The sequence below is a fragment of the Lemur catta genome, chromosome 1 (assembly GCF_020740605.2).
Source record: "Lemur catta isolate mLemCat1 chromosome 1, mLemCat1.pri, whole genome shotgun sequence".
Lineage (NCBI taxonomy): Eukaryota > Metazoa > Chordata > Mammalia > Primates > Lemuridae > Lemur > Lemur catta.
The window spans coordinates 59769662-59793084 of NC_059128.1; the positions used below are offsets into that span (position 1 = coordinate 59769662).

Genomic DNA, 23423 nt, shown 5'->3' on the forward strand with positions numbered 1-23423 from the left:
CTAGAGCAGAAATCAATGAAATTAAAAACAGTAAATCAACGAGAAAAATTACAGAAACCAAAAATTGGTTCTTTGAAAAGATCAATTAAATTGATTTCCAGCCAGGTTTTAAATAAGACACTAAGAAACCTAAGAAGAAAAGAGAGGACACAAATTACTAGTAGCAGAAATGAAAGAAGGGCCATCACTACTGATCCCATGACATTAAAAGGATAATAAAAGAATATTTTGAATAACTCTATGCCTGTAAACTTGATAACCTATATGAAACGAACCAATTCCTTGAAAGACACAGTCTACCAAAACTCACTCAAGGAGAAATAGACACTCTGAATATGCCCATATCTATTAAAAAATTTTAACAATAATAACCTTTCACAACGGAAAACATCAGGCCCAGATGGGTGCTCTAGTGAATTCTACCAATCATTTAAAGAAATTATACCAATTCTCTAAAACTTCTTCTAGAAAATAGATTACAAATGGTGAGAAACTAGGTGCTTCCTGTTAGGATCAGGAATAAGGCAAGGATGTCTACTCTTACCACTATTATCATACTGCAAGTCCCAGCTAATGTAATAAATAAGAAAAGGTATACAGATTGGAAAGGAAGAAATAAATGGTCTTTGTTTGCAGATGACATGATTGTCTTTACAGAAAATCATAAAGAATTCACAAAAAAAACCCTCCTAATAAGCGACCACAGTGAGGTTGCAGGATACAAAATTAATTATATAAAAGCCAGTTGCTTTCCTATATACCAGTATTGAACAACTTAAATTTGAAACAGTACCATTTAAATTAGCACCCCAAAACAGATATAAATCCAACAAAATATGTACAAGAGCTATATGAGGAAACATACAAAGCTGAGATAAAAGAAATCAAAGAACTAAATAAATGGAGAGAGATTCCATATTCATGGATATGAAGACTCAATATTAAGATGCCAGTTCTTCCCAATTTGATTTATAGATTGAATACAATCCCAATAAAGACCCCAGCAAGTTATTTTGTGGATATCAAAAAATGGATTTCTAAGGTTTATATGGAAAGGCAAAAGAACCAGAATAGTCAACACAATGTTGGAGGAGAAAAACAAAGATGAAGGATTGACATCACATGATTTCAAGACTTATTCTGAAGCTACAGTAATGAAGACAGTGTGGTCCTGGAGAAAGAACAGACAAATAGATCCACGTAAGAGAAAGGAGATCCTAGAAATAAACTCACACAGAACAAGTCAACTGATCTTTGACAGAGGAGCAAAGGCAATACAATTAAGAAATAACAGCCTTTTCAACAAATGGTGCTGGAACAACTAGACATCCACATGCAAAACAAGTCAATCTAGATATAGAACTTACAACTTTTACAAAAAAATTAATCCAAAATGGATCATAGATATAAAAGTAAAATGTAAAACTATAAAACTCCTAGGAGATAACATAGGAGAAAATCTATATGGCCTTGAATAGGGCAATGCCTTTTTAGATACAATACCAAAGGCAAGATCTACAAATGAAGACTTGATAAACTGGATTGAAATTCATTAAACTTAAAAACTCTGCTCTGTGAAAGATACTGTCAAGAAAATGAAAATACAAGCCACATACTGGGAGAAAACATTGCAAAAGATATATCTGATAAAGAACTGTTATCCACAAAATGCAAAGAACCCTTAAAACTCAACAAGCAAATGAACACTCTAATTAAAAAATGGGCAAAACATACCTCATCAAAGAAGATGTTCAGGTGGTAAATAAGCGTTATAAAAAGAGGCACCACATCATATATTATCAGGGAAATGCAGATTAAGGCAACAAGATACCACTACACAACTATTAGAATGGTCAAAATGCAGAACACTGAGATCACCAAATGCTGGCAAGGATGTGGAACAACAGCAGTGTTCATTTATTGCTGGCAGGAATGCACACTGGTACAGCCACTTTGGAAGACAGTTTAGCAGTTTCTTATAAAACAAACATACTCATACCATATGATCATGTGCACCTTGGTATTTACCCCAAAGAGTTGAAAACTATGTCCACACAAAAATCTGCACACAAATGTTCATATCAGCTTTATTCCTAACTGTCAAATCAGGAAGCAACCAAGATGTCCTTCAATAAGTAAATGAATAAACAAACTGTAGTACATCCATACAGGGGAATATTATTCAGCACTAAAAAGAAATGAACTATCAAGCCATGAAAAGGTATGAGAAACCTTAATGCACATTATTAAGTAAAGAAAAGCCAATTTGAAAAGGTTACATACTATATGATTTCAACTATGTGACACTGAGGAAAAGATGGTCCTGTGAAAACAGTAAAATGATCAGGGGTTGTCAGTGGTTTGGGGAGATGGGATGGTACAGGCAGGAAGGAGGGATGAATAGGTGGAGCATGGATTATATTTAGGCCAGTGGAACTATTCTATATGATACTATAATGGCAGATACTCATCATTACACATTTGTGAAAACCTTTGGAATGTATAACACAAGGAATGACTCCTAACATAAACTATGGATTTTAGTTAGTAATGATGTATTAATATTAATATCAGCCCATCAGTTGTAACAAATGTACCACACTATTGCAAGATGTTAATAACAGGGGAAACTGGGGGGTATGGGTGAGTGGGGGAATAAACGAACTCTCCATACTTTTCATTGATTTTTCTGCAAACATAAAATCGCTCTAAAAATATGAAGTCTATTAATTAAAAACAAAACCCAAAAATGACATGTATAAAAAAGATAAGGAAAAAAAGGGTCACATCTAACAAAGAGTATTTGCAAAATCTTGGGCAAACTTATGTAGCTTTAAATAATAACACCTTCCCCTCACTTCTTCATAGATATTATGTAAAATGATATAAAAATAAAAGAATATACAGAGATAATTTTGCATGTGCTTAATAATATATACTTAACTCAGCTTTAGGAGTATACAGTCTTACATTTATAATGAACACATAGAGTGTATAATAAAAATATATTTGTTTGAAGGATGAACCTGGAGGACATTATGCTAAATCAAATAAGCCAGATACAGAAAGACAAACATATGATCTCACTTATATGTAAAATCTAAAAACATGAAACTTATAGAAAGAGAATAGAAGAGTGAAAATGGGGATATGTTGGTCAAAGGGTACAAACTTTCAGTTATAGGTGAATAATTTCTGGAGATCGAATATACAGCATGCGGCTACAGCTAATAACAATATATTGTATACTTAAAATTTGCTAAAAGAGTAGATCTTAAGTACTCACATCACAATTAAAAGGTAACTATGTGAGGTGATGGATATATTATTAGTTAGCTTGGTTATGGTAATCATTTCACAATGTTTATGTGAAATGTGTGTTATGAAAACAACACATGGTACATCTTAAATATTTGTGTTTTATTTTTCAATTGTATCTTAATAAAGCTGGAAAAATGTATTTGTATGTATTAATGTTTGGTATCACAGCCAGTATGTAAACCTAGCATGGAAGCTGATTCTTGCGGTACTTATCAGTACTTCAACATAATTGACTTATTAAAAAATCTACCTTAAAAAGTGTACTTGTTTTATGAAACTTAATTTACAAGTTAACTAATAAATTTTCATTCCAAATTTAAGCATTCATGAACATAAAATCACCGAAGTGATTGAGCATTTTAAAAATGAATGATTAAACACATTAAATAGTCAAATAGTTTAATAAGACAATTGAAGTTCCCTACCACTCTACTCTGTATTTTTTAATTGTTATTTTTTAATTTAAATTATTTCTAATCCTATGGTTACTACAAATGGATTACAAAAGAGCAAATCACTCTCACTGAATTTTTGGTAGATATGTTTTACGGAACTATAGCACAATAGAGAGAACATGGGACTTAAAAGCCCAAGTTCAAATTCAGGCTCTGGTAGATGGTCTTAAGCCAAGTATTCAGTATCTGAGATTCACTTCCTTTAAAACAGGGGAACATATCTATTATGTTAAATTATCTGACATACAACTGAATAAAAAAATTTGTTTTCCTTTTAAAAGAAAAAACATCCCACATCATATATTTATATTTTCAGCCAAGGATTGGTTCTGTTTCTCTAGAGAACCCTGACTACAACCAACACAGGTTGTTTTGCTTTCTTATTATTGAGTTTTGCAATGTCTTTATTCCTTTGAATTTAATATTTGTGAATCTATTAAACTGTGTCTTGCTAAATGACAATGTTCCATCTTCACAATAGCAGGTGTAAAGAAGTGAGAGCTAAGAACTAGAGAAAGGTGATTTCATACTTTCCTTCTTGAGATGTGGAAGTAGTCTCCAGAAATTCAGTAACTGAGGAGTTAAAGAGTACCCCACTCACTCAAGAGCTACCTTTTGTCACACTTGGAATAAAGAAAACTTCTTCAGGTTCTGATAATAACTAAACTTATTTGAGATGAGAAGAGGTATAACAGCTTATCCACTGGGGACCACTTGATCAGAAGATGTCTTTAGGTCTAATTCAGTCCCTCTCTACTTGCTCCACAAGAACAAGCAAAACAAAAATGAAGATACAATAACAACTAAGCCTTGCTCCACACAGCTTTTAATCAATAGCTTACTCTTTGCCAGCTACATCTGGGTGGAGCATTCAAATGTTAGAGCTCTTCCTCTTAGGTGGGAGAATTAGGGGAAATAGGACATGATGCCATTTTCTCTCTCTCATCCACTATGCCTCACTACTTATTTTCCTTTTCTTAGGTATCTGGAGCTAAATATTACTTAATTCAGTTTGACTATGCCGGTGGGTTAAGAATAATTAAAATAAATTGTCTACAAATTATGTAAGTAATCCCAAAAGCCATTCCCTAACCACTAGAAAGTAGGGGGAAAGTCATATTTGTATGAGAAATGAGAGAACTAAAGAAAAAGTTAAAAATACAGATTATTCAAAACAAATGAGTATCCAACAATTTACTTTTTATTAGACCAAAGTTAACTACCCAAATCACTAAAATCCTTAGACTGTAATTGATAATATTTGTTAAAATTGTGGCAAACTGGTGTGCTCTAACTTTCCACCAAAACACTGATTGAGAGATAACTGCCAGGACTTCTAAAGAGATTAACGTCTTCTGGTATCCTGCTTCAGAAAATGATCTAAGGAAATGTAAATAGCAGCTATAATCTAAATACCCCTGAGGAAAAAATACGTAAAACTGCAATAAAGACAAATTCCAAGAGAAACGCTCTGAGATGTCTGCATAAAAAGATATAACATTCTTGTTAATAAAAATTATTTACTGCTTAGGTGAATAAATGTTTACAAAGATGTGAAATGCAAATGGTCAAGAAATTCTGGTGAAAAAAGCAAGAGATCATGGAAAAAACCACTTCTTTAATCGATATTAATATTACAGCCAGCGGTAGATGGTATAACATAGTAATAGTACAAATAAACGTACCACTTTAAATATTATAAAGTTGAAAATTTAATATAGCTATAGAAAACTATAGTTAAAGAAGAAATTTCATAACCGAGAATAATGAGAAATAATGAAAGTAAGAGAGTTTATGTGCTAATTTTGACAAGGGAGAAGAGGAACTTGAAAAAAAGAGATGGTCAACATTAAAAAAGGACTCTCTACAGAAAATATTCCCATTTTTCTATACTAATTGAATTTCTATATCAAATTAACTCTTACTTATGGGATTTATTAAATAGAACCATATTTCATAAGTAAATATTTAAAATAAACATGCTCCTTTATCTATGATATTAAAAAAACTTGATATTAATTTGGTTCCTAGAACTACCCAACTAGGAATAGTATGTCCCATACATGACAATATTTTCCCTTTGTAAAGTGAATGTCCTTTATAGCAGTTTCTTTAAATCAGACACTTAGGAAAAAGGCATCTTCCTTGAATTATAGCAAAGTAATGATTCAATAATGTCTTTTACATAAAATCACTCAATATCTTGAATGACAAATTAACTTTCTTAGCATAAGATACTCTGCCAGAGGATTAGCAGACTTGTACCACCTTCTTTCATAAGACCAGGAGGTCTTCGAGCAGAATAGTTTAGATTAGGCACGGTGACACATTAAACCATCTCAGATAGATAGCCTTTCTTAGCATGAACTGATCACGAACAACTCACAATTTATACTAAAATCATTAGTATAAAATTATAAATAAGCATCATAAAAAATTCCATAAGTAAATTGTGCCTTATAAATCACCACTTTTCACCTAGACAGCTATAATAGCTGTCTTCCAGTTCCACTTTTATTTCCAGAACTCACTATGCCTCATACTTCTCTCCATTTAAAAAATAAATCGGATCATGTAATTGATCTCCAATGACTTCCCATTAAATTCCTACTTTTTTTGACCCCATATTCTATCACTCTTTCTCTCAACAATAAAGCACATTTGTCTTCTTCCAGGTGCTCAAACACACCAAATTTGTCTTGAGGCCTTTGTACTTATTATTTCCTCTCTGCCTGGAATGGTTAGTCCGGAGATCTTCACTAATTGCCTCCTTCTTGTGATTCAAGTCTCAACTCAAACATCACCTCATCAAAGGTGATTTCCCTAACCACTTACTCTAGAGTTAATCCCTCAGCCTCACATCCCCCCTTTCAGTTGTTCTCACATCACTTAAATGCCTGAAGTTATCTTGTTTTCTGATTTCTTTACTCTGCTTATTGTCACTACATATAAGCTCCAAGAAAACAGAGAACTTGCCTGCCTTGTTTACTATACTATCATCAGGACCTAGCACAATACACACAGAGCCACTCAATAAACATGACTGAATAAGTAAATTAATCAAAATTTTCTCAAACCGTCTAGTCTCTGACCAATATTATTAAATAGCATATTCATATAAATTTGTGCATAATAAGTTAAGTTTTATAAATGAGATGAACGGTACACTTTCCATAGGTATGATAATTAGTTACTTTGGGTTACACAACTCAGTTTGGTAGCATAAGCTGAGCTTGGCATTTTCAGCTGTGAGAACTGAGGTCAGAAAGTAAAGTATATGAATTAAGAAACTTTTAATAATTAAAAAAATGAAAAAACTATAAGTGAAAGGAAATCTATAGAACAAAGCACACATAAGACTATTAACAGTTGTCTTAACTTAGAATTTGTTTTAATTGTCTATTTGCACATAGCACTTAGCATAGTATCTGGCACACAGCAACAACGAAAAATGTATGTTGCATAGATCATAAGGTCTTAATTACATAATTATAGTTTAATAGATGTGAGTTAGAATCAGTATTTTGTTTGTTTTAGGGCAATATATTTTTGCTTAACTTTCTGTATCAGATTCACAGTCTTCATATTTAGCCTTGTAAGCAAAGCCTTTTCTCTCCTACTAGAAGAAATTTTCGGTATAGCTCTCTATTGTATTTTACCTGGCTATATACATATGTATGTATATTATGTCCACAGGAGAAAACGACCTCAGGTAAACAGATCTGAACAGACTTTTGCCATTTTACAGAGGTGCTACATATGGAAGTGAAATCACCATCAGCAGAATCACCTACAGACTTCACAATTATGTTTCTATTCCTGTACATACATGAAAAATATCAAGTATCAATATCAAGATGTAGAAAAAAGAAAAAAATTAGGTTAGCAGCTTAATAGAAATTATGCAGGTTTAAATTCCATGCTGCAAATGCCCATTATCTATCTATATTAGCTCTTTTTCAAATGTTTTATGGCTTTTAAAGTCATTTAAAAAAACCCTTTTAAGTCCCTTCTTCATAAATCCAAAGTGTTATCAACATCTTTGACAGGCAGCAATTATATTCTACTTTTAATGCAGTTTCAAATGTATCCTATCAAATGGAAAGTAGGAGTATTAACCAAGTCTTAGTGTATGGTCTGTTTGCCATTGAAATTCAGCTCCACATGCAAAGAACAAATGACAGAAAAATACTGAAGGACTGATTGAGCAAGCTGATATGGGGTAATCATGAATAAGGTAATGATGAAAAGAAATATGATAACAATATATAGAAGCCTCAATATACTTGTTTCAAAATCATAGTTCAATGAGACACAGTAAAAAGCTTTGATGTTAACAGATTCATCCAAAACTAAGAAGTTTAGAAAGTATAAAATTCCATATAAATACAAATTATATTGTGGGAGAAAAAATTAAATTTACCTTTATATGTTCTAAAACAGCAGTGGCAACATTTGTATGGAGATCAATAAGTCTTTTTTTTTCAAGGAGTTCTGGCAAAGAACTACAAGCACCAAAAAATTAAAAATTAGCCATTAAATTTTCTAAAGTGACATAGACTTTAATAAAAACCATGCCTGGGTGTTTCCTCTTAGGAAACTGAGAACAGTGAAACAGTGACAAAATGATAAGTTAAACTATCAAATAAATTTAATCTCTAGGCTTGAATACATATAGTATTTATTATTTTAATATAGGTGAAATGCTTCTTATTTTAAAACTATTTGGCTTCCAAATATCATTATTTCTAACATTTCACTTTCTGATTCTAAATTTGGAGGTTTAGAATAAAATCACATTAATGAAAACATGCTTTTACCTATATTTCTAAAACACATTTCCTCTCTCCTTAATGGGAAAGCATCAAAAATACCTGCTTAATTTTTAGTTAAGAAAATAGTAGCAATAATAAAATTAAAAATAAACTACCCTACTTTATCACTTACACTATTTTCCTAGTAAGACTGTCCCCATTACACAAGTCTAACTGGTGAAACAAGCAAATGATCTTCTATATCTAAGAGGAAACTAAAATCAGCCTGAACATGTTAAAAAAACAATTTAGTTCTTTAACTCAAAGGGATATTGGCTGTTATCTACTATTTCCTATTATTAAAAATATTAACTATTTTTTTAACCTCCAGGATAAATCTTATCAATATAGAGATGTCAAAGAAGGCATATTGCTTACTTACCTAACAGCTGATGTGAGCTTAGCAGTATTGTCAGAAAGCATACTTATGGCTCCTTCATCTTCCCCTTCTAGTCCCTGGGAAAGAAAAACAGTCCCAGTAGCTACTCAAAAATCCCAGACCCACGTGTAAAATTAACACAGTCCCAAGATTACTGACATACAATAAGATTTAAGTTACCTAGAATAGCAATTCTTCCCCTCGGAGGAGCAAGCACACGTATTGACAGTTATAGAAAAATTCTAGTCACTATCAGTCTAATAAATGGTTGGATGACTAAATAATCAGCCGGCATTTTCTTGCCACAGATCACACAGTAATAAACAATAGAGTTAAAATCTGAAGTTAGATCAAAGTATGGTAGAATGAGCAGCATTGTGACACATATCTCTAAAATGGAGCCACATTACATATTTTTTCAAATCACAAATTCATATTATTCTTTTAAAAATTTTGCTCTTTTCAATATCTAGATTTCTTTTAGAAAAGATCACTTATGTAAGTTGAGATTATTTTTGTTGTTATTAAAGCAATAAAATGGCCTTGAATTTTTATGAGAGAAAAAAACAAGTAAACCTCTTTATCCCTCTACATGTCCTCTTCCTTGTAACTGTTTGAAAGCAAACAGAAACTTACCATAATGCTTTTAAGTCGTTTGACCTCATCTTCCTGTGCTCTGTAGGATTCTAGTTCTTGCTGAACTGATTCTGCAACTTCTGGGAATGGACTAAAACAGTATTACACAAGAGGAACTATGAGTATGACATTAAAAGATTGATTTTTGTGTGAATTCTTAAATATATACAATGAAGGTTTATTATTATTTTAAATGTACTTAGTTGTATTTGAATATGTTTTATATAATACAAAGGCAGAAATTAGCCAGGCATGGTGGTGTGTGCCTGTAGTCCCAGCTACTGGGAAGGCTGAGGCAGGAGGATCGCTTGAGCCCAGGACTGGAGGCTGCAATGACATATCGTGCCACTGCACTCCAGCCTGGGTGGCAGAGTAATACCCTGACTCTTAAAAAACAAAACAAAAAACATTCAGCATAAATGTAATCATATTTTTCTGATATCTGTTTTGTGTATCTAAACAAGTATAAGTTTTATTTCTATTCTTTTCATTAACTATTAACACATTTTCTCTTCACCGATATGCTGTAAGAAGAAAAAGTAAAATATTTACATGACTGAAAATCAAAGGAAGAGAAGTTATGGTATATCAAACATCAATTAAATATTACCACCAAAATTAACACATAGTGTCAAAGGGTACATGCAAGTACAAAGATATCATTTAAAAAATATCACCTGAAAGTAATTGTGAAAAAAAAAATCCAGTAACTCAGTGCTCTTAATATCCCAGAACACTACTGGTAAAAATAGTACTTGTACCACAGTTTTGGTGGGTCTACTGCCTGATATCTTCTTCCATGCCGGTGTAGTTTAGCAGTAATTTACACAGACTTCAGACACAACTGATTTATAATCGCAGAGCAGTGCAAGTAGAAAAAGTGTCATATAGCATTAATCTTGGAAAATTTTAGATGAATATATGTTGAACATAAAACGTTTCTTAAAACGAGTACTTTTCACCTATAGCCTTAGGGGAGGCCAGAATCTTTTCCTCCTTTAAGAAGGAGGTCTTACCAGCAACCAAAACAAAAAACTTTCACTGCTTCCTTAGCCCTGACATTTGAAAAGACCTCACTAATGAGGTACACTTGGCAGAAAAGACAGGACTTCAAAAAGAATTCTGAGGAACACAGTACAATTTTACCTGACAACCCCAGGCATTTACTCCAACTTCAGCAGAGTCTATGTTGCCAAAAAAATAGCACTGAGGCCTCAGTAGTGTACTGGGGAGTCAGAAGCCCTGGTTCCAGCTAATTATAAGGGAACTACCTTTATAGGCAAGCTCTTACCTTCCTGGGTCCCTAGCCGCATCTGCAAAATGTGCTGGTTGAGCTATGTAATCCTCAAAATCTCCCAATATTTTCAGGTCTCCGCTAACAGAGAATAACTGCTTATATTTACTGAGTGATTTTACTGTATGCCAAACACTATGTTAAGAATTTATTTCTATTATCTCATTTAGTCACAACCAGTCTGTCGAGTTAGGTGCTATTCATAGTGAAGACCAGGTGCTTCGAGATCTGGTAGAACTGGGTTTCATTCCTGGCTTTATCAATGAAAGCTGCATGACTTTGGGCAAGTTATTTCTTTATATCCATTTTCTCAATCTTCATAACAACCCTCTGGAATAGGGTAGTAGGTAGAATTATCATCTTCCCATTTTACTGATGAGGAAACTGAAGCTCAGAGAGGTTTAAGTTATTTGTTTGATTCTATGCTGTTTTCTGGTGTTTTTGTGTCCACATGATTGCAGTTTAATATGCAGAGTAAGAGGGCTATTCCTACTTAACAACATAAGATTAAAGTTCTTACTATTCAACTGACCTCTCAGGTGGTTCCTAAACATATAGTCTAAATAAAATATTCAAAATTTCTATATTTGAATAAATAGATTCTTGTCTCAAGGTTTTCTCTATTAGGGAATGTCACATTTAAAATATCCTGTATTCTCTATAAATAATGCCTCTTAATAAAATGTAATTTCTTGTACTTCACTATTCTGGAGGAAAATGTACACAATGGAATTCCAAAGGGAAGATTATTGTTTAAAATAAATAGTATCTAAAAGTGCCATAGTCAGAAAGAGAAAGATAGTGACTTTTTTCTGCAGAGACAGTTGAATCTTTGTTATAGCAATACGATTTCCCAGTTTTGAAAAAAGTTGAAAGAAAAAAAAGATAAAACATACCAAAAACCCTAGCATATTGATCCAAGTCTGTATCTTCTCTTTAAACATAGAAGTAAAATGAGGCCAAAAAGAGCAGCTATATCAAGGACACAGATATAAATACGCGCACACACACACATATACTTGAAACACTAAAAAAACATGTTTTCATAATTACTGGTGAATGGAATTCTTATTTTTCTCTGAGCAATGATTTTTTGTTTGTTTAGAATGACTTCTGTAGCCACACTGATCACTAGATAACTTTTATAGCAGTTACTGAGCCCATAAAGTACCTTTAACTTTAAGAGGCATAGCAACACAGGGAATCTGTATATCTGCTTACAATAAATTACACAGCAAATTATGAAAATTTTTCACCCATTATTTCTAATGTACTTTGAATACATCTCTGGGCTTCAGATTTAGGTACTCTCTCCACAGATATCTTAAATGGGGTTTGTATGAGGGCAAACATGGAACAAAAAGGAAAAATCCCACCCCAAAGTTTCCCCATCACAAAAAACCATTTTGATGAAAGGCAGAGATGGTCTTATAGAACCAATGGAGATGGCAAAAAAATTTGGAAAGACTATCTGCAAAATCATGCTGGATGTACTTATTGAAAAGAGAAGTGACTGTACAAAACAAGAACAAAAAACAACTCAGGAATCAAGAAAAAACTGAACCATAAAGATATCTATCTATGGATTATTTAATTATAGCTTCCACTCACTGTGTGAATGAACCATGACTTTTTTTCATTTTTTTCTCAAATTCATAGGTCAGATGACATCATTATCTCTCTTTAAGGGATGAATCTTTTGTAATACTTACTGATATTTTTCTTTCTTACCTTCCTTTATGTTTTTGCCAAAATCTATCAACTGGAGTTAAATCATAAGACTTCTTGTTTTTTCTTTTTGGTCTAGCACCCGCTGGAGAGTTTTCCACTCCAGAAGATTCTTCCAAATTAACCCTGTTTAGGTGGAAATCCTAGGAAAAAGTAATCTTGCTTTAAATAATTGTTTTCTGAGTTTAATGAACATACATTCTTATTGCACTTTTTAATATTTCCAAAGACAAAATATAAATCTGAAATTTAAAAGACCTCCTTCCAATCTTTTGTTACATACAAATGTACTTTTAATTGCTTATATATTTTAATGAGTATTAGATGTATATGATTAAAATTTCAAAAAAAATATAAAAACTATGTTAAGGTTTTTGTGTATCCTTCTAGAAAAATACTTATGCATATACATATCCTTTAAATTTGACTTTAAAAATGGGATGACATTACATTATATATATTTTGTACCTTCTTTTTTCAATAAGTAATATATTTGGAACTCTTTCCATATCCATATATGCTGTGGTCCCCAACTCCTGGCCTGTGGGCTGTTAGGGACTAGGTTGCAGAGTTCTGCTGCACCCCCCACCCTACCCCCATCCATGGAAAAATTGTCTTCCATGAAACTGGTCCCTGGTACCAAAAAGGTTGGGGAATGCTGCATATATGTACATTTATCTCATCTTTATCATGGCTACACAGTTTGGCTGTATCAACTTATTTGATCAGGCCTCTTGATGCTTGGTTGTTTCCAGTAACAAACAAAATCTTAAATATTATTTTTAATCTCTTGGAGAATCTTAAGATTCTCCATGTGTTATTTGAATGACAGATTGCATTTTTAAAAAATTACATTAGAAGCTACAATAATAATAGCATTCTCTTTCACATAAATTCTAAGAGCTAGTCAGGCCACTGTTACTGAATTTTTCTGCCCAGGACTAATTTTACTCATACAAGGCTTAATTCTTCTGCCCTTTCTCAAAAAGCAAACATACAATTAAGCAAAAATAAAAGTCACTATCTTTTTTATCCTTTCCCTCCCTTTATGCATTGGATCTATGGGTTCCCTTCACATAACAGCAATATTTGATGGTACAACTCTAGTCAAGAATAGTGAGTTAGAGATACAACATGGCTACCTATAAGTGGGCATGTGAATAAATAAGTAAGCAAGAAATTATACGGAGAAATTATCAAGCATGAGTTTGATGCAATCATCTTAGTTCTAGGTCTCTATATACATTTCTAAATGATTGTGCTAGGTCTTGGCAAATTAAATATACTGAATATAATTTAATCACCTCTAGATAAAACAAGGTTAATACTGACTTAGATTATTAGAATGTACCCTCTAACTTTCTCAAATAAATCCTTTAAAATAGCTTATTTCCTTGCCATTTTTCTCTTTGACATAAAAAATAGAGTGTCAAATATATAGATGTCTAATTGCCATAGAGGAGTAGCGTGTCTATTTTTCCGTCAAATAAATTATAGAAACAATGAGGCAGTCTTTTCTTCCTTACATGTAATGTTCATCAAAGAGAAAAATCACAAAAAGAATAGCTATCTTTTATTTGCAAAGCACTGTTCTTAGCACTTTATATTAACTTATTTGATCCTTACAATAACTCTTAGAAGTAGTAATAAAATTCCCATTTAAAAGATGAAAAACTGAGGAATAGAGAAATAAGTTAATTACCCAAAGTTATACAGAAATATCTGGCAGAATCAAAATGAAAACCCAGACAGTCTGACTTCAGAGGCACTGGTTTTAATTATTTTGCTAATTCTATTGTAGCAAGAATAGAATAACTGGAATCAGATCCTATCACTTGAAAGTCCCTATATTGTAGAACATGAGTAGCCCTGGGTGGTATAAATAGGTGGTTTAAAGACTAGAGGAGTTGCAATAAATGGTTGGGATAACAAAGAGTATACTATGTTATATATTTCAATCTATTAATATTGTTTTTCCTATAGACTCCTCATGTTATCATAGGACAAGAATATCAGTGACTTTATTTAATTCTTCTCAGTTTCCCATCTCCATATTTAAACCTCACTTTGCAAAACAAATCATCCATATAGGAAGGAAGTAAAAATTGCACAATCGAGGAAAAACATTTTAAATAACAAATAGATATTAACAGTTATATCTAGGAAGAAGCCTAGCTTTAAAAAATTATCTTAACAAAACAAGATACTGAAGAGAAACATCTTTAAACAGTTAAGCTAAATTAACTAGAATTTCTAGTGAAGTACTATTTCCATGGTGATGACACAGCTCATTCAAAATAAAAGTAACTTGTTAGTAAAATTACTGCTCTAAAAATAGGAGAGCCTATTATTACTGAAGTATTGATGGAATACTTAAAAGATGTTAAGAATTCTGAGAAATAACATAATAGTGGCAAGGACATTTCTCTTTTTTGCATAATAGCAAGGCAAATAAGGAAAAGTAATTTCAATCTTAAAAACTGGGAAATTAGAACATTCTGTGCTGTACTCAATTATGTTAAAGCAATTGAACATTTAAACACAAATAAAAGACAACAGAATTGGTTTTAACATGGTAGAGTCTAATCAGTTTCCATTGATAGTCAGATTTTCCTCACTTAGAAGACTGGATAATAGTACCCCAAATCACCAGATATAAATAAATCTCATAAGGAAGTGCTAAAAACATTGAGATCCCTTCAGCAGTCTTGTTTTCCTTTCACGAGATAAAGCAGATCAGTAAAGCTATAGAGAGCGAATGTTAATAAAATAACCTTTGGATAATATAGGCAACATCTGTTTATGCAAAGATAAAATTTATATTCACATGTGAAGAAAAACATCGTAAATTAAAAGTAACTTTTATTTTGGCAAGTATTTACCACTCCTATAACTCTAAATAACATTACAATAATCATCAAACAGCTAGTTGATTCAACAGATGTACTTCAGGGTCATAAATAAAATGTCAACAAAGTTTCATATTGAGGTGACATTTAAATTAAGGAAATCCTTTAACTTGTACAATTATATTAATCAACCAGAGAGAAATAAAACAGAGGAAAAACTATTTAAAACTAGGGAACATATATAAATCCTTCTTGATAATGATGGGAGTGGACAGAACTGTGAGATGTGAGGAAGAGGAAAGGAAGCCACTCATCAGCTCCCCCAACATCTTCCAAGGCTTTAGCTTCTACCCTGCTGTATAGCAAAGAAATGTTTCATCAGTCATTCATTTGAAGATGAGTACCTTTGTCTCACTCCTGCACACAAACCTAAAGAGAATTCTAATCTTCAAAAAGGAGGGTGGCCTTCTAGAGGAAATCCTCATCTTAAGAGTTACACAGTTTGAAGAACAAGGATGTCAACAGTGAGGGAAGAAATGATAAAAAAAAAAAAAGTGTGATGATTTGTGTGTATTTTCTCTTGAGTAGGCAAATATTTTCCCTGTAAATCACAATTATTTCCTTCAGACTTGTTTGAGATTCATTTTAAGAGTTAAATAAAAACTACGAGTTTCATCACTTTTTGCCAAAAGCAATTAAAAAACAAGATATGACCTTTAAAATATTAAATAAAAGAATTCTAAGAAATAAGTATCATTGTCTTCATAAGATGAATCAATAGACTAATACATCAGGGTTTCAATCTAATGGCAATGCCTGTAATAACAGTTTTACTGTTTATGTGAAATTGAAGCATTACATGGGAAATTAATTTTTCAAAGTCCATTACTAAAACTAACTTCCATGAGGGGAAATTTTAGAGACTAGACTCTTTTTTTTTTTTTTTTTTTTTTTTTTTTTTTTTTGAGACAGAGTGTCACTGTGTTGCCCGGGCTAGAGTGAGTGCCATGGCGTCTGCCTAGCTCACAGCAACCTCAAACTCCTGGGCTTAAGCGATCCTACTGCCTCAGCCTCCCTAGTAGCTGGGACTACAGGCATGCGCCACCATGCCCGGCTAATTTTTTTTTTTTCTATATATATTTTTAGTTGTCCAGATAATTCCTTTCTATTTTTAGTAGAGACGGGGTCTCGCTCAGGCTGGTCTCGAACTCCTGACCTCGAGCGATCCACCCGCCTCAGCCTCCCAGAGGGCTGGGATTACAGGCGTGAGCCACCGCGCCCGGCTGAGACTAGACTCTTAAAAGGAGTCTAAATTTATTTCTATTGTGCCTGAACGTTTCAGAACCAGTTTCAGACTGTCATTTGAAATAGTGGTGATTATGCCTCTAACCGTGTGACTTATAAGTTCCCAGAAACTATAATGCTATTTTTTACTGAGAAATCAATTAAATACAACTATTAAACAATCTCCTACCCTCAAAGAGCATTGATAACTATGGAAATCAATGAGAGTTCAGAAGCTTTCAGAGAACCACAAGTTACACATTAAACCTTATTTGCCATCTATCACTCCACAATAGACATATATCTGTTAAATAAGATAGGTTTCCAGCTAAAATGATAAGAATTGGTATTTATAATGACATTGCTGTCCTGAAAGGCTGAAGAAACAACATTCATAATGATAATGATGATAACGTGTGGTATTAAGTCATCTTACAATTTAAATCCAAATATTTTCTGCTTTATATAACAGTCAACTGGTTTCTTGGGTTCACAGAAAATAGTCTTGTCAAGTAAAACTCAAGTAAAACAAGGATAAAAACATATTTGTTAGGATGAAACAAGAAGAGTCAGCCCTCCACTGATGCTTTTTAATAATGTGCAAAATCAATAGTCATTGATGTAATTTTACAATTTGACATTACTACAACTTGTTTAAACAAATGGGTTCTTTAATCTTAGATATGGGGAACACTGTAAGATGTCTTTCTCACCACTGAAAATGTCTGGAAGCAAAGATATCCCAGTGGAACAGCCGTAGTAGCCCATATTGTGGTCTCTACTATTTCTCACTCAAAGGAAGCAGGGCTTTTTGGAGAAATGGCTGAGTCCAGGTCTGAGGCAGAAAATAGATGTGATGAGTTTAGGAGATTTTTCATACTAGGAAGCAGGGAAGGTATCAAAGATTAATAGGGTTATGTCAAGAGGACACTGAAGCCATCACAATAGACCAAAGATGGGATAATTTGAGCATCAAAATGAACGATGGCAACAGTTTGAAAACACCTCAAATATAAAAAACCATTAGTTCATAAAATGATACTTAAAAAAATTCATGACTAAACCCATTGATCATCTCTGCAGATTGCTAGGGTACTAACTCATTGTGAAAATTGACAAAGAAAGAGAATCAAGCATTTGTCCTAAGTAGTTGATAAGGTTCTTCGTATAAGCATAGTTGAAAAGATGCAGGAGGAATAATAGTGTTAGAAAAATACCATTTGGCATCAGCAATTAAAATAACAAAGACGACCACTCTGGAGGCTGAGGTGGGCAACACAGGGAGACCCTGTCTCTTAAAAACAACAAACAAAAACCAAAGAGGAAACAATCATCAATGACACTAAAACCTTTAGGTAAAAGATTTACAGAGAACTGTGAAACGGATAGATTATGCTGACAATATCTAAACCCACTGATCAATCTTATCACTTACAACGTGACAGACATTATGTACTTCCTGATGTAATAAAATAGAAACTACAGGACACTGCCATTAAAGTAGTCTTGATAAAGAAGTGAAACAAATCTAATCAAGTTTCTAGATCTGTCAGTTTACAAGGAAATACTAAGGACAGAGAAACATGTCAAATTGTACCAATAGAATACAATCAGCCAAATGCAGAAATGATGGAAATTCTATAGAAAAATGACTCAATTCCTTCAAACAAAAAAAATTGCAATAAAAAAACTGTGGGGAGGGGGCAAATGTAAACTGAGAGACTTAAGAGAGACATCAATCAATGCGATATATAGATCTTGTTTGGATCCCCATTTGAACAAACCAACTGTAAAGAAGCATCCTTGAAACAATTAGGAAATAATGAATACAGAGCTGGTATTAGATATTACCTAGGAATTATCATTAATTTTGTTGGGTATGATAATTATAACTTTTTAAATAGATACATGCTGAAGTATTTATATATAAGATCATATCATGCCAGGGAAGTGGAACGATGTATACGGAGGTTCATTATAGTATTCTCTGAATTTGTTTTATTTGAAATATACTCTACCAAAAATTTAAAAATTTTATACATAACAATAAAACAGAATGAAGTACAACCTACAAATATTTTTCCCTTGCCATAGTGATTATGAAAGTATGGGCTGACATGGGCTTCATCACCCTGAATTTGTGAGTGACTATGATAAGCAGAGCTCCCCCTTGTCCATCCAGATTGGACAAGTAACAAGAAATACTGTGACCAAGAAATAAATCTTTATTATTTTAAGCCACTGAGGTTTGAGAGTTGGTTTAGACTGAGCAGCACAACCTAACCTATCCTAAATGAGAGGCCAAGGTGTTCTTCTACACAGTGTTAGCAATTATCTTTGGGAAGCTTGTTGCCGCTTATTAAAGCAAAGTTCCTCATAACCCTAGGAATCATGAGCTGAGAACTCCCCAATCCCCCAGATACATTGCTGGCAATATGCAAACATTTTCTACCAGTTTTCATGTGATAATTTTGACTCCTAAGCAATTTATTTAATTGTTATGTAGTAAAGAATTTGGGCCTTATGATTTAGAACTGCACCATTGAATACAGTTGTCACTAGTCACATGTGACTACTGAGCACTTGGAATATGGTTAGTTTGAATTAAGATGTAAATATAAAATACAGAATCTATAAGACAGTATATAAAAAGAAAGTTTAAAAATCTGATGTTTTAAACTGATTACATGTTGAATTGCTAATATTTTGGATATGCTGGATTATATAAAATATATTATTAAAATACATTTCACCTGTTCCCTTTTACCTTTTTAATGTGGCTACCAGAAAATCTAAAATTATATTGGTAACTTGTGTTTTATTTCTATTAGACAGCACCGATTTACAACCATTGAACTTTGGCCAATGATGACAAGAAGGAAGAAAAAAGTGAAGACCAAAAATGAAAGAATAACCTAATTTAAAATATTTATAAGAATCATTTGATTGAAAATGAAAATACTTATGAAGTGCTCCATCATAAATACAGATAAATGTTATAAAGTCTTCTGTACTAAGCAATTAGGATATAAGGAAAAAAATAGTATCACTTAAAGTTAGATAAGTTAATAATAGTGAACAGTACATATTCTTTCTTCCCTTAAAAATTTAGTTCAAGTTTAGACATAGCAACAAATACGGACATATACTGAAACAATACCATCTTAAAAATATGAATGAGATCAAGGATATCTACTAGGCATTTACACAGCCTATATACCTTCAGTAGAAACTTCCTATCAAGTACAGTAAGATATGTATATTTGGATTAAATGACTAAAAGTTTACATTATACTTTTGACTTTTAGGCAAATGCCTGAAACCAGGCTAATATAGTGCTGCCCAAAAGGTTTTGTGTTGATAAAGATTAGAGGATCAATAGAACATTAACCTTGGGACTAAAGCATCAACCCATGAACTATACTTAGGCATCTGTTATATTACAATCACTTATCTTTTAGGTGCTTCTAAAAATGCTTCTCTGATAATCTTTTAAAAATGTCTATTTATTTGGAAACCAATTCCTTTTTTATTCTTGAGTGACAAAAAAGTAAATCTTATTAAAGTCCCTATGTATATTAGTATAAATTCTGATTTAATGTTTTAAATGATAAAAGTCAGTAGCAGAGGGCAAAGATACAATAAGGGAACCTAAGATCTGAAAAAACAAAGGCCAAGTAAAAGTCAAGGTACTGAGATGAAATAATGTCTATCTTTTTGACTGAGGCAACCACACTTTGCAGTTGAACAATCAAATCTCCTCCTCTCACAAGATATAAAAATAAGGGATCATGGTGTTCTAATGGCTAATTTTGCTTCTTATATCCTTGGGACTGCAAAGTTTTTCACCAGAAGAGCATATTTCCCATTTTAAATGACAAAATCCTCTTTCTGACACAGGAGGAAGCTGTGTGAATTTTCATAGTTTGTTTCCAAGGTCTAATATATAAATAATCATCAATGGTACAGATTTTCAGGCAAAGACATTTAATATAAAAAACAAATTGCAATTTTAAGTTAACATTTCCTATCTAGAACGTTTTCTCCATCTTGTGGAGGCAAAGGGTATAATTATTAAGAATTTTAAAAGCTCTGAAGAAACTTCAAAAGTAACAGTTTTAACAATCAAAACATGGCAGGATTACAATTTATGACATCTCAATTATAGTTTGTTCACATCTAGAAACTACATTAAAATTAAAGAACAGCATTAGGTCATTGTAAGTTGTGCTGTTAATTATAGCCAACCTCTTCAAAGACTGCCAACTTTTAATGTGAAGATCAAAACAAAAAACAAAAACAACCCTACCATTAACTTTTACCATCTTTTATTTTTAACATGGTATTTTAATTTCAAAGAGTAGGAAATAAAAATTAGTATAAAGTCCAGTATGAAAAATCATTTCATAGTCCTTACTATTCACATTTCATCCTGGAACAGTAAAAACATCAAGACCAGTATTGGCCTTGATTAGTTCTTGGACCTCTTCTCTTTTCTATCTATACTCATTCCCTTGCTGATCTCATCTTGTTTCTTAGCTTTATCACTTGCTAAGACAACTGCAACAGCCTCCTAACTGATCTCCTTGCTGTTCCTATGCCCCCAAGGAGTCCATTTTCAACACAGCAGCTAGAGTGATAGTCTTAAAATATATACCAGAACTGCACGTTGCTCCCCATTTCTCTCAAATTAAAAGTCAATGTCCTTACATTGGCCCATGATGTCCTATACTATATTCCTTCCTGTGTCTTATTTATCCCAATCTCCTGCTGCCTCTCTCCCCCTGCCTCAGCTCATTGTGGCCACCTGGCTGCCTTGCCATCTTTCAAACATATCAGACATTCTTCCACCCAGAATGATCTTTTCCCATATAGTTACATAATTCACTACTTTACCTCCTTTAGGTCTTTCCTCAAATGTCACTTTATCAGTGAGGTCTTCCCTATTTTAAAATTTCAATACTGTTCACTATTACCTACTTTATTCTCCTCCAGAGTACTTTCCACCTTCTGAAATGTTGTAAGTTCTGTTTATTTCATTTATTGCCATCTCCCCTAATAGAATATAAGCTCCAGGAAGACAAGAGGGCTTTTGTCTTTTTATTGCTGAAACCAGGGTCTAGAATATCTCTTAAAGAGTAGATACCTAAATACTGTTTGAACTGAATTCCTCTTCTCCAGCCTTTTAAATGACCTCCTAAAGCCAGCTTCCATGTTCTATTACTCAGGGTTTAATTCAGTGTTCCCTTTGATTCTTCTTGCCTCCTCTACTGAATTGGAGTTCACTGCTATTTCTCTGATACTCATCCTAGAGTCATGGCATAGGACTCTAGGATGGAGAAATATGTAGAATTGCCAATTTCCATCAGTAATCCTAAATCTGATTTATTTAAATAAGCACGTTAGAGGTAATATCCAGGTTTTAAAGAAATAAACTATTAAACCAAATTGTCTATTGCATGTCTTTCATTTCCTTTTTTTTTTTTGAGACAGAGTCTTGCTCTGTTGCCCGGGCTAGAGTGCCATGACGTCAGCCTAGCTCATAGCAACCTCAAACTCCTGGGCTTAAGCGATCCTACTGCCTCAGCCTCCCAAGTAGCTGGGACTACAGGTACGCGCCACCATGCCCAGCTAATTTTTTCTATATATATTTTTAGTTGGCCAGATAATTTCTTTCTATTTTTAGTAGAGACGGGGGGTCTCGCTCTTGCTCAGGCTGGTCTCGAACTCCTGACCTCAAGCTATCCACCCGCCTCAGCCTCCCAGAGTGCTAGGATTACAGGCGTGAGCCACTGCGCCCGGCCTCATTTCCTTTTTATACAACATTTCAGGCAATCTTTGCAATAATTACGCTGTTATATATTAAAATCTCTAGAGGGCCGGGCTAGGAGTTAGTAAACTAGAGTGTTTGTCTTAATACAGCCAATGATTTGGGTTCAAATTCTTTAACTTCTGTGTCTCAATTTTTCTATCTAAGAAATAGACACTATTCTGAACTTATTATATAATGTCATGTAGAGAAATTATTTGTAAAGCAACTACAAAATGTTGACAAGGAGAAAGTGGAACCCAGTTCACTGCTGATGGGAGTGTGAAATGGTGCGCTGCTTTGGAAAGCAGTCGGGCAGTTCTTCAAAATGTTAAACACAGAATGACACAGGACCCAGCAATTCCACTTCTAGGTATCTACCCAAGAAAAGAAACAATGTGCCCACAAAAGCCTGTACACAAATGTTCATGGCTGTTATTAATAATAGTCCAAAAATAGAAAAAGCCCAATTGTCCACCAGCTGATGAATGGTTAAGTAAAAGGTAGTATATCCATAATAATAGTTACTATCCTACAATAAAAGGGAATGAAGTACTGATACAAGCTTTAAAAAAAAAAAGAAAAGAAAAAAAGAAAAAAGAAATTATTTGTGTACACATTTTCTTTTTGCCTTTAAAGGCTGGGGTTGTGTTTTATCTGTGTATATGCTAAACACGGTATTTAGTAGCTGAATATATGCATGGATAAATGCAAATTTTTGTTTTAAGCATAAAATCAGATATGTGGAATTACTTCAGAAAACATGGTATAACATAAAAAAATACTATTTATTTATTTATTTTTTTACAATAAAATGAGGTCTAATTGATTTCCAGAGAAAAGGGAGAAATTAC

The 23423-nt window shown here is 33.1% G+C and overlaps 1 protein-coding gene across 1 annotated transcript in view; it reads right to left on the reverse strand.

Moving 5' to 3' along the window:
• The window catches only part of SCFD1 (sec1 family domain containing 1), a 101154-nt gene that overhangs the window by 48989 nt on the left and 28742 nt on the right, over positions 1-23423 (reverse strand). Inside the window, exons 11-14 of the mRNA XM_045569339.1 lie at positions 12631-12770; positions 9606-9696; positions 8973-9046; positions 8200-8281 (exon numbers count right to left, since the gene is read on the reverse strand). Of these exons, the coding sequence (XP_045425295.1) occupies positions 8200-8281; positions 8973-9046; positions 9606-9696; positions 12631-12770 (387 nt within the window). The remainder of the gene's footprint in view (positions 1-8199; positions 8282-8972; positions 9047-9605; positions 9697-12630; positions 12771-23423) is intronic.